Source organism: Camellia sinensis, chromosome 12 (genome assembly GCF_055761805.1).
Source record: "Camellia sinensis isolate YWXY chromosome 12, ASM5576180v1, whole genome shotgun sequence".
In the NCBI taxonomy this organism is placed as follows: Eukaryota; Viridiplantae; Streptophyta; class Magnoliopsida; order Ericales; family Theaceae; genus Camellia; species Camellia sinensis.
In genome coordinates this window covers 86,683,679-86,695,124 of record NC_138972.1, presented here as the reverse complement: position 1 = coordinate 86,695,124, position 11,446 = coordinate 86,683,679, and the positions used below count along the sequence as shown (strand labels likewise).

General features: G+C 34.2%; 1 protein-coding gene across 1 annotated transcript; it reads right to left on the bottom strand.

Moving 5' to 3' along the window:
* Positions 1-2,344: 2,344 nt before the first annotated feature.
* Positions 2,345-10,010, bottom strand: LOC114274523 (double-stranded RNA-binding protein 2). Its single transcript, XM_028216463.2, has 3 exons — positions 9,399-10,010; positions 4,111-4,330; positions 2,345-3,177 (listed from the first exon to the last, which is right to left on the bottom strand). The coding sequence occupies exons 1-3, from the start codon at positions 9,642-9,644 to the stop codon at positions 2,483-2,485; spliced, it is 1,161 nt and encodes a 386-aa protein (XP_028072264.1). The 5' UTR covers positions 9,645-10,010; the 3' UTR covers positions 2,345-2,482.
* Between the last annotated feature and the right edge of the window lie 1,436 nt (positions 10,011-11,446).

Genomic DNA, 11,446 nt, shown 5'->3' with positions numbered 1-11,446 from the left:
AATCGAAGAACCGTCATTCTTAGTTTCAAATGAGTTGGGGAATCATAGAGATGCAATGGTATAAAAGTGAAGAACTGTCATTCACCGTCTTTTAGTTTCAAACCAGATGCAATAATGTTTTCACTGTTAATGGGTTTAGGGTTTTGAATAAATCGAAGAGAAAGAGGGATCGTCATTTTTCAATTTGTTGGAGGAGAGGAACCGTTGTTTGTCGTTCATCGTTCACTGATGGAGAGAATGTGCAAATGAGGTAGGTGTGCATAACTTGGGTGATGATATTATGAATATGGGTAAATTTAGTATTAAGTGGGGTGTTAAAAGAAATATTATTAAATGGGCAAATTACATATATCCCCTCGAGGTTTAGCAAAATTACAGATACCCCCTAAAGGTTATATTTGCATAACAAATTAGGGGGTAAATTATTATGAAAATATAAACCTCAGGGGTAATTTATTATGAAAATATAAATCTCAAGTGGGTATCTATAATTTTCGAAACCTCAGGGGAGTATATGTAATTTGCCCTTATTAAAATTTAGGATTTAGGGTGGGGTTCAAAGAAATGAATGTCCAAACAATAAAGATAGGTGTTAATAGTAGCCCTCTTAAAACAAATTAAAAAATCATGAATAAAATTACTTTGCTACCCTTTCTAATTTTTTGCTCTAATTTCTCTCTCAGTTCTACTCCCACTAACCACATTCTACTGGCGGTAACTACCTTTGAAACCACTTTCAACTACCACTTTAGGCGCTTGATTGGCCATCATCTCCAACTATTGACAATCACTTTTAACCAATACTTCTTGTGGCCAATAACCGCCTATAACTATTGTCAACTGCCTTTTACCAGTGAAAACCACTTTTAGTTATTACCTCTCGTTGCTAACAACTACCTTAGGCCACAATCTCCAACCGTTGACAATCATCTCCTGCAGCCTCCATTTTCACTTATTTTTAAAGCAAAATTTTAAAATACTAATGTACCAAATATATTTTTTGTTTTTGTTTTTACTAAATAAACATAGACATGTTTAATATTTTTTGTAAACCAAAAAAGTGAATTGTAAACGTTGCCAAACAACCCCTAAGAGTATAGATTGATGAATCTAAAAATCAAAAGTCAACCCTAACAAACATATACATTTTGGCAGAAACGAACTTTTATACATTAAAATTTATGTTTTCTATAAGATTGCAAATTTTATCCCATGGAATTAAAGGTGAAAAGATTATTTTGACTTCCCCTTATAAAAACAACAAAATCATATTTTTTATGTAATGAGAATTTTTAATCCCAATTATAACTAATACCACCACGCTAATGTACAAACAGAAGCAATTAATCTCCAACCTAATATTAGTATACTCATAATTCAAGTCAACCTAATATGAATATCAAATATGGCCCATGTTCTTCTGCCAAAAATATGCCTTACATTGATACTACATTAAATATGGCCCATGTTCTTCTGCCAAAAATATATCTATACTTACTACTTAGAGCATCTCCAACCCACTAGGTATATCATGCTTGTTAGTCAAAATGCCTAGTATAACTCATTTTTTTCAACTCCAATGCACTAGGCATATGATTAGACATTTAAACTCAACTCACATTCACTAGCTACATGTAGCTAGCCTTTAAAGCTAGGCAAAATGTATTTAATCATTAAGATCATTTCCCTCAATTTTTGTTACTGATGTGGCATTTTATAAAATTAATAATATTTAGATGAATAGCTAAAATAAAGAACATGGTTGGAATAAAAACATGAAATAGTTGATAGGCAAAATAAAATATACACTTTATATTAATGTTTAAATAGATAAAATGCCTATTACCGTTGGAGATGCTCTTAATTAATACTACTATATAAACCACACAACTCATTTGATGCGAACACTTATGTCACCTATTTTCTCATGCCCAAATTGACCCTATGTCGTGTCGTGTAGTTTCGCTCATCCCTGTTTGTCACCCCCACACTGCAACATAAACATCAACAACCTGGAAAGATGCAGAAAAGAACCATAGGTGAATAGGAAAGGGTATAACTTGACATCCTAAGAACGACCTGAAACCTCTCAGCAACCGTCTTGGTTATACCATAATAGTGAATTTGCTACCAGTGAGTTTGTTCCAAACAGTGAACATGCACAAATTGACAATGATACCACTTAGAATAACCTATCATCCATAATGTTAAAGCGGTAATCAGCTACTCATGAACTTCAAAGATTTGATGTTGCTAGTCCTATATATGTAGCTTTAAAATAAAAAATAAAAAATAAAAAATAAAAAATAGTGAGAGAGAGAGAGAGAGAGAGAGAGAGAGAGCATATGTCAATGAACACTATATGAAAAGATGAGAGAAAATGATGACGGCAACAGCGACGACAACAAAACAAATCCAAAATCAATACAAAACCCATATATATTGGTTCTTGAAGATTCAAATCCCTACTCAACAACCATCATCAGATCTTGAGCTGTTCCAAGAGCCTTACTACCTCTGGTCCTTGAGGGTTGCCATTGCCACTCTTGTTCTCAGTTTCATCTACATGAGCTGCAACTGTTGGTGGCTCTTCTTTTCGAACAGGTGGAGCTGCGAAAACCGGCACAGCCTGCCTAATACAGACAGAAGGAGCAATTCGCACGGGTTGGGGTTGCATCACTTGTGAGGGGCACAAAGATGGTTGTGGGAGTGGTGGTGCGGAGAAAACTGGCACGGTGGTTCTTACTGTAACTGGCGGAGCAATCCCCTGGTAAGGTGTCCTGCAATGTCGAATGGGAACATAAGGAGCGGCCCCAGCTGCAGGAAACCTTTGAGGGCGGATTACACGGAGTTCGGGTGCCAGAGGCTGTGATGATGACTGTGTGGGGCTGTTGTCATTTGCTGTTGTAGATGTGGGTCTGTGTCGAGGGGCAGTCCTTTGGCAGATTAAGGGGAGGATTTTTGATGTGGTCACTGGTCGAGGTTGTGGACTTGATGGTCTTGGGTTCTGAATTGGAAATTTCTTTTCGAATGGTATTGGAGCATTGGAGTTGTAGGATTTGGCCATTCTAATCTTTTCCTTGAAACGATAATTCAATAATGCTCGTGCAATTTTGATTTGTTCTAGCTCATCATTGTTCTCTGTTTCAGATGATGAAGTTGCATCTTGTTGTGCCACTGGCCAGGAAAAAAAATGGAGACACAGAATTAACAAAGAACAAAAAAATAAGAATGATTAAATGGAAATAGTGAGGCTTAATATAAATGAATTATTAAAAAAATAAAAATGATATCATTAATACCAATGTCATTTGGGATGATCAAAGGGGGTTACACAAATAGTTTTTTTCATGAACTGTAGTGAAAAGAGAACTGATGACTGGTAAGATGTTCAATCCCATAATGAATGAACAGAAGATGAGTGTCCCACAAAAAAAAATGGTTGATTGACAAAATAAGCAGGTACTAGAAGGAATGATGGTTTGGTGCATCGCCAATTCCACACTGTATGTGTATTCTACATTAAATAGAATTGCAAGGAAAGTGCTCAAAATTCCATCATCACAAGGACAATCCCATACTTTGACAGCACAACTCAACAAGGCGTTGAATGTAAATCAACACATCACTCAACCAAGCACAGGATGATCAAGAACCTTAAACTTGAAATGTTAAAGCTGAATTTCTCTATTTCCCTCTTTCTCTCTGCAATTTGTACAAACCCGGTATGCATGTAACCCTACATCTATATTAATGTGTGGTTCAGCCATGCATGAAGTATCTGAATACTATGCAGACGGATGGATACTCCTGAGAGTGAACAGGGCCTGTTTGGTGCAGTTTCTTGTAGGCTGAAAGCTGATAATTAGAAAGCATAACCAAAAGCATCCCTTCCACAGCTTTCAGATAATCAGCTTTTTAGACTCCTAAAATATATAACAACACAAAAATAAAAAAAACTACAACCAGCTCATATAAGCTGCACCAAACTGCCTCACAATCTATGTTCCTTGGTCAAGTAATCACATTTATGATCACGGGATGCAAATTACAAGATCGTCACCAACTATACAAATTACTTGGCTTAAGAAATTAAAGACGGGGACTCACATTGTTTTAGAGATGTCCAAGCTGCCATGGCTGCATTTTTCTCAGCTTGTTTTTTGTTCTTGGCATGTTCCCCAGTAAATGTAATTCCAGCCAGTTCTACCATCCCTGTGAAGATGGGTTGGTGTCCAAGTCCTGACCTGAAAGTTGTGTACTGAGGCAATGGGGATCCAACTCTCTGCGCAATCTCCTGTAGGAGGTTCTTGTAAACACCTGTCTCATCCTATAGCCATAGGAAAGTCCAATCAATGCGAGAACAGAAATTCTATCAATAGCAGTAAAGCTATGAAATTAATGAATGCGACTTGCCAAGAAAAGAAAAATCAATACATATGGAATCTACAAAAGAAGTAGGGTAAATTACACTATTGATCCATGTAGTTTCATCTAGATTTTACTTTGGTCCTATAGTTTCAATTTCATCAATTTTAATCTTACACTTTTATCTCCGTTTCAATGTAGTCCTTCCGTCAAAATCCATAAAAAATGCCAACGGAAATAGTCCATGTGTCCCATGCATGTGGGCCGCAGATGCTTTTTCCATTGCCATTTTTAGCTGATTTTGAGGGATACACTACATTGAAATGAAAATGAAAATGAAAATGTAGGATTAAAATTAATGAAATTGAAACTACATGGACCAAACTGATATCTTGCTGAAACTATAGGGACTAATGGTATAATTTACCCAAAGTATGTACTACTTGGCCAAGGTTATGCTTGGTAAAGTTTATCTTTATTGTTTTATATTTATGTTTTCTAAAAATTTGTAACCTCTACAAACTGGTAATGTTTCCAAAAAATGGTAAACAATTTTCAAAATTTACAAAATTTTAGGAAACAATTTTTTATTTTTTTTTTGGCTTTTTCACTTGTTTTGAAACAAGTTTTCATTCCCTCCCTTTCACATCCCCCTCTCTCCTACCACCTCCAGCCACCCTCTCTTGATGGCCACCTATGTTACATAGATTCTTCTATTTCCCTTAAAGTACTTGAGTCTACCAGATACAATAAGGGTAATAGCACCTCCAACACTGATAAGCATGTTGCCTAACATAAATACATAAAAAAGTATGTTCTGTATTTTGCTTAACCATTTGCCTAGTGTGTGCTCCAACAACACCCTCTACTTCTGAAATTGAAGGCACTCCAAATGTAAACCAAGAGAGAATGAGGCAAAATGCCTATTGTATTGCCTCTCCAGTTGGATATGCACTAAGAGTGTGAAAAATGTCATATCCAATTTAAACACTTGGAATCTCTAATTTTTACGATGTTTAAAGAAGTAGAAAATCCCATTTTCTGGTATAAAAAAATAAAAAACCATTTCTAGCCTCTCACATGGATGCGCACGAAATTTCATATTTTTTTAAAATCTTATTTAATTTCAGGTATATTTCTACATAATTTACATCTTATCTAGTAATATTTTTTTTGACAAATAAAATTTATTGAAGAAAGAGCATCAAGAAAATGCTAAAGAATACAGAAATTAGGAATCCCTAAATCTTATCTAGTAATATTACACAATATGGAATATATGTGTGTCCATCCATGGCGTGTTCCTGTACCCGTATCCAATTAAGATTTAGGTTTATAAAGGTCTAACGCTTAGACACACACCTACACCCGCATTGGATACTTTGCATCCAAGTCTATGTAGCCGGCCACCACCTTAGACAACCGTCATATTTTCTTTATATATACATATATATATTTTTGGTTCTACAAACATGTGTGTACCAAACGCATCTTTCTAATTTTGTTTTTAGCAAAAATAAACATACACATTTTTATGTTTTTTGTAAACAAAAGTAGCAATCTATAAACATTACTGAAGGCTAACTAAGAGTTCTAGTTTTTAGGGCATACTCCATAAGAAGACAAAAATTCCAAAACATTCTCAGTCAGCAATTCATATATTCCTTTCTTTTCCTATCTGTAGAAAAAAAAATCACATCGTTTAATGAGAGCACTACCCAACATGCATAAGTTGATGGGAATGAAAATACCACACACAGTGCACAGGTCCACATACAATCACATAAGTCAATTTGTAGAACGACGAAGCGAGCAAATGAATCGAGCCAAGCTTTGTGGGCTCGAGCTTGGCTTGTTTGTTTATTAAGCTCGAAAATCCAACTCAGGCTAGGCTAGGCTCTTTAATACAATTCAAGCTCTAGCTCGACTTGAAACTCGATGATGAATTTTTTTTCTTCTATTATTTACATTAATTTTATATCATTTAATATATATAAATAATATACTTATATTATTTAAAGTATAAATAATATATTTATCCTATTGTTTATACACATTTTTACATTATTTAATATACAAATAATATATTTATCCTATTATTTAAATAAATAATAAACGAGTCAAGCTTATTTGAGCTTGAAAACAAGTCTAAAAGTCTGGCTCAAGTCAGTGTATTAACTTAATGAAACAAGCCGAGCTCGCAAACTGCTTGGTTTGTTTGCAGCCCTAACCAAAACCATATACATCTCAAGTTTAAAATAAGATGCTGCTTAGCTATTTAATCACAAAATTGTGTGCAAAAACTGCTTTTAGTACGGCATAGAAATTAAATCATGTATGCATATCAACCTCACTTTTTTATTTGAATTTCATCACTGTTTGATTTTAAAAAGAAAATCAATAACAATAAAGATGAAAAAGGATTCAAGAAGACAATAACGCCAACTGCTAGAAAACTTAGCAAGGATCCAGCCGCCCTACACTCTACCCACACACACAACCAACAAAAAAAAAAAGAGAGAATATAATAATATTAAAAAATAAAAATAAATAAAAGTTCCTGGACAAATAAAATTGTTATGACCTCAATATATGCAAATCCATTCAATACTTCTAGGTCTGACATCCCATAAAATCTGTAAGATAAATAAAATAACGCAAGATATCAGAAATGAAATAACGCGAGGGTCATGCCTCCTGCAGAAGAATCTTATATCCTATTTCCTTTGCTAGACCAGACATCTATGAAACTTTGGCACAACACCAAAGTTGAGAGGCTAAGCACATAACACTTGACCAAAAAGGCCAGCGGTTAGAAACATATAAATTCATATGAACTGTGTTTAGTCGAGCAAAGTCAAAAAGATGGGTTGAAATATCTTTCCATATGCCCTCTTTAGCAAGGTCATGCGACTCATTTAGGTGAACGAGTTTCCAAATGCCGGAAGCTTATTTAAATAAAAGACTAAAATTATGAGAATGGTGAAGTAAGGAGGTAAAATGGAAGACAATTAGTTGATGCCTAAAATGATCAAGGCAAACTCCAAAGTTTACATTTGGCATACCGTCCACGTGACGGGGCATGGACAATTGAAGCCAGACAAATTGTACCCAACCACCTCTTTAAAGAACTGACGTAACATGAGCTGAATGAGACCGATAAATCCAGCCAGATTCATGATAGATAGCATCCTGAGATAGAAGCAAGAACCTCTAGTCTCATGCCTCCAACACTACTAGGTTAAAAAATTTAGAGCGCTAAAAGCAAGCCAATGCTAGTCAATCAACAACAACATATTCACAATGTCAAAAGGAGATACATAATAAATTTTATTTTTTCTTCTTTTCCAAAATCAAATCAGCATGTCCAATCTAATTGGTTGCCCGCTATATATGGATTCTAGAAATACAATTGGATTGGACACGTAGCCTAAAGATTTTAGTCTAATTTATGGGAAACGAGGAAAGCATTGCCTTGTTCACACATATAATGTGACTGATGTGCACTTTGAGCATTGCATATTAGCTTAAATCCATTCCAAAAATGTCAAACTAGTGTCCACTCAATAGTGTAACCAAACTACATTGGATGCAAATAATAATAATAATAATATCTGTGGTACCTTCAATCACATCCATTAATCAATTACCCGTACAATTGGCATATCACATGCATGATGCAGCTAGAAATTTAAGCATATTAAATTTAGGGAGACAAGTCCATAAATTGTAACCCATGTGCTATATTGAAATTAACCCATTTTGAAATCAATACAGAAATTGTTTAAGCAGCAGCAAAGCCTAACATTTCAACACGTGTACCTATCCCCAACTCTCCTATTTCGTATATAAATGAAACAACAAAAGTCTACAATTTCACTGTCTTTATTATATGGGTTCATACATATTAAAGTAAATCATAACTTAACAAGATGCAAAACCAATACGTAAGTTGACTTCATTTTATATTTCCATTCATTTAATATTTGAAATGGCCTCACCTAAAATTAAATGCTGTTTATCTTTATTTTAGTACTTTATAAATCTCTTATTTCTATAAGGACAATACTTTATATAAATATTTGATAGTGGAACAGTAGTGGTAGCTTCATATTTCACACTAGGGAGAAGAACAAGTCCAAGATATACTTTTAAGCTAAGCATTTAAAACCACAAAATTTTCTATTTTTTTTTAATGAATGAAATACCCCTCATTTAATGAATTAATGGTGGTAAAGTGACAACAGACCCAAAACAGCTGTTACAAAAATAATAAAGACAAAGACTAGATGGGTCTCTTGACTATTAACTACTACCCTCTCTCAGAAACTTCCCAGTTTGCCACTGCATATGTCCTAAAATTAAAAATGTACTTTTCCTTGGCTGCCCAGAAAATCCCACTTCTCTGTTACCAAACAAACAAACAAACAGAGCACCAAACAGGGGCATTCCAGTCATTTCATCCCCAAACACAGGTCCAAATTCACCATCAACCCCGGGTCAGAAACCGGTGGGCGCACGATAAGCTGGCTAACCTACACGGAGCACGATAGCGCATTCTCCTCCACCGGCAATTGATCACCGGCAAACCCAGTTGAGAGAGAGAGAGAGAGAGAGAGAGCTTAATTAGTCCCGCACACTAGCTTGAATTTGAACTTTCTAGCTTACAGTGACTGCAATTTTGAAGATAAATCGCTGAAAACAAAGACCCAAATTCTTTTACCAAAAAAAGAGACCCAAATTCTTTTCATATCTAACAAACAGGTCCAAATTCATCTCTAAACCGGCGATCAACAACCCCGGCTGGGGTGAGCGCACGATAAGCAGGCTAACCTACACGGAGCACAATAGCGCATTCTCCTCCACCGGCAATCAATCGCCGGAGAGAGAGAGAGGTCAATTAATGCTAAATTTGGGAGTATCTAGCACACAGACTGCAAATTTGAAGATAAATAAGTAAAAACAAAGATCGGAGGTTAGGGTTTGGGGAAAAACCCTAGTGATGACGGAGGAAGGGAGGTTAGACTTACGAGGATCCTAGCGGCGAGGGAGTGAGAGGGGCCGCGGATGGAGAGAGAGTTGAGGGCGACTTCGGCGGCGGCGTGCTCGGCCTGGCGAAGGGTGGAGAAGTAGTGGGGGCTGGAGAAGGACTCGCCGTTGAAATTGACGATGGCCTTGAAGCGCGGCGCGTGGTCTGGACCTTCCCTTATGCAGGTGTAGGAAGGAAGGTTGAAGCAGCTCCTCTGCGCCAGCTCTTGAAGCTGGTTCTTGTACATCTCCGCGTCTCTCTCTCTCTCTCTCACTCTATATATCTATGTATGTACACGAATTCTGCTTTCGATTTCTCTACAAAAATCGAAGCTTTTCCGGCGAAGAAGCCGCCGGAAAATGGGTTCCCGGAGCCAGATCGGAGATTCGGGATGATGGGTTGAGTTCGGGTTCTCGCCGGAGAAATGGGGTCAGTCGGAGTCAAGGTTTTGTAGGGTTCTTCTCAGAGAGAGACAGAGAGACTTTGGGTTGGGGTGTGTTGGTGGACTGAAAAGGTTGAAGGGGCAGAAGAATTAATTTTTGGAGTTATTTTTTGAATTGAAAAATTTTTATTTAATTATTTATTTTAATTTTTATAATATGGTGGAAGTCAACTGAACGTTAGGCTGCATGGATGTTGATGTGATCACTTTTTATTTTTTTTTAACTGTAATATATTACAAATACACCTAATACTTAACATATAAATTTGTCTTTATATTTTTAAGAATTATATCTCATCTTCTTTAATTTATAATTTCGTAACACATGATTCTTTTTATTAATAAATTATTAAATAATTTAATAATTTTTAATAATATTAAAAATACATTTTAATTAATATTTCATTGTTGATTTCGGAATTTTATTTTTTATTAATTTTATTAAATAAAAAATTTTAACGATAAAAATATTTATAATTTGCTATTTTTGTATGTATTTTTCTTCTATTGTAGTTATATTGATCTTCTATTAGATTTTGAGAAAGTATAATAAATTATATAATTTTTACATAATTATATTTACTTCCCTTTTAATAAGATTAAAATAATCAAAACTAATGTAGATAGTGTGAAAAATAAATAATTAAATAAAACACTAATGTAAAAGAGTTAAAAATATTATTTTCTATTTATATGACTAACAAATTATTAATAAAAAAATTCAAATTTTATATGTATTAAAACACGAGAAATCCTTTTGTGCACCCTCCTTATAGGGGTGTACATATGCATGCATGTTATGTATTTTTGTGATACTTGTTATGCATTTTTTTTTTATAATTGTTATTTATTTTTTGAAATCACAAATTGTCGTAACGATAAAAAAAAAAAAAGAAAAGAAAAGAAAGGGGTAACATTTCTCATAAAAATATGTAATAAATATCATAAAAATGCGTAACAATAATGGATATAGTATATAGTGGGTACCAAAGGCTTGTGCTTAAAACACTTAATAAGCTTAAGGCAATTACATTGAAATTGCAAAACTTGTTATACTTTCTCCAATTATAATGTAATTTACTTTTTCTTTTCTTTTTTTTCTTTAAACTTGACAAGATATATAAATTGAAGGACAATTATATTCAGAATTTAAAATTTTTATAGAATTAAAAATATTTGTGAAATAAAGGTGTATATAGGACCACAAAGGTTGAATCCATGTGTGGGATTCATTTTTTGAATATATATATTTTTATATAAACTACACTTAAAAATCTTCCATTATTAACGAATATTACATTTCTTTTCTCATATATAAATCTATATATATCAACTCTCTCAACTATAAAAATTATACAATGCTTCATTTTTGAAAAATGTTTACAGAGAGTGAAAATGATATATTTTTATACTTAGATGAGTCAAAATGTATGAATTTCATAAATAGCAGGAGAAATGTGCTATTTTTTAATAATTAAATAGTATTGCAGTAATTAATCATATTTTAAATATCAAAATTTGATTACTACTATAACTAGCTTGTGAAGGGTGCACTTACCTACAACATTCATCTCATTCACGTTACGTGATAGGAAGTCATAAATACA

Excerpts from the sequence above, each read along its gene's own strand:
- LOC114274523 (XM_028216463.2), bottom strand. The coding sequence starts at position 9,644 with ATGTACAAGAACCAGCTTCAAGAGCTGGCGCAGAGGAGCTGCTTCAAC. Across the intron at positions 4,331-9,398 it reads CCCTCGCCGCTAGGATCCTC|GATGAGACAGGTGTTTACAA; the intron begins GTAAGTCTAACC and ends CTATGGCTATAG. Across the intron at positions 3,178-4,110 it reads TTGGACATCTCTAAAACAAT|TGGCACAACAAGATGCAACT; the intron begins GTGAGTCCCCGT and ends TTTCCTGGCCAG.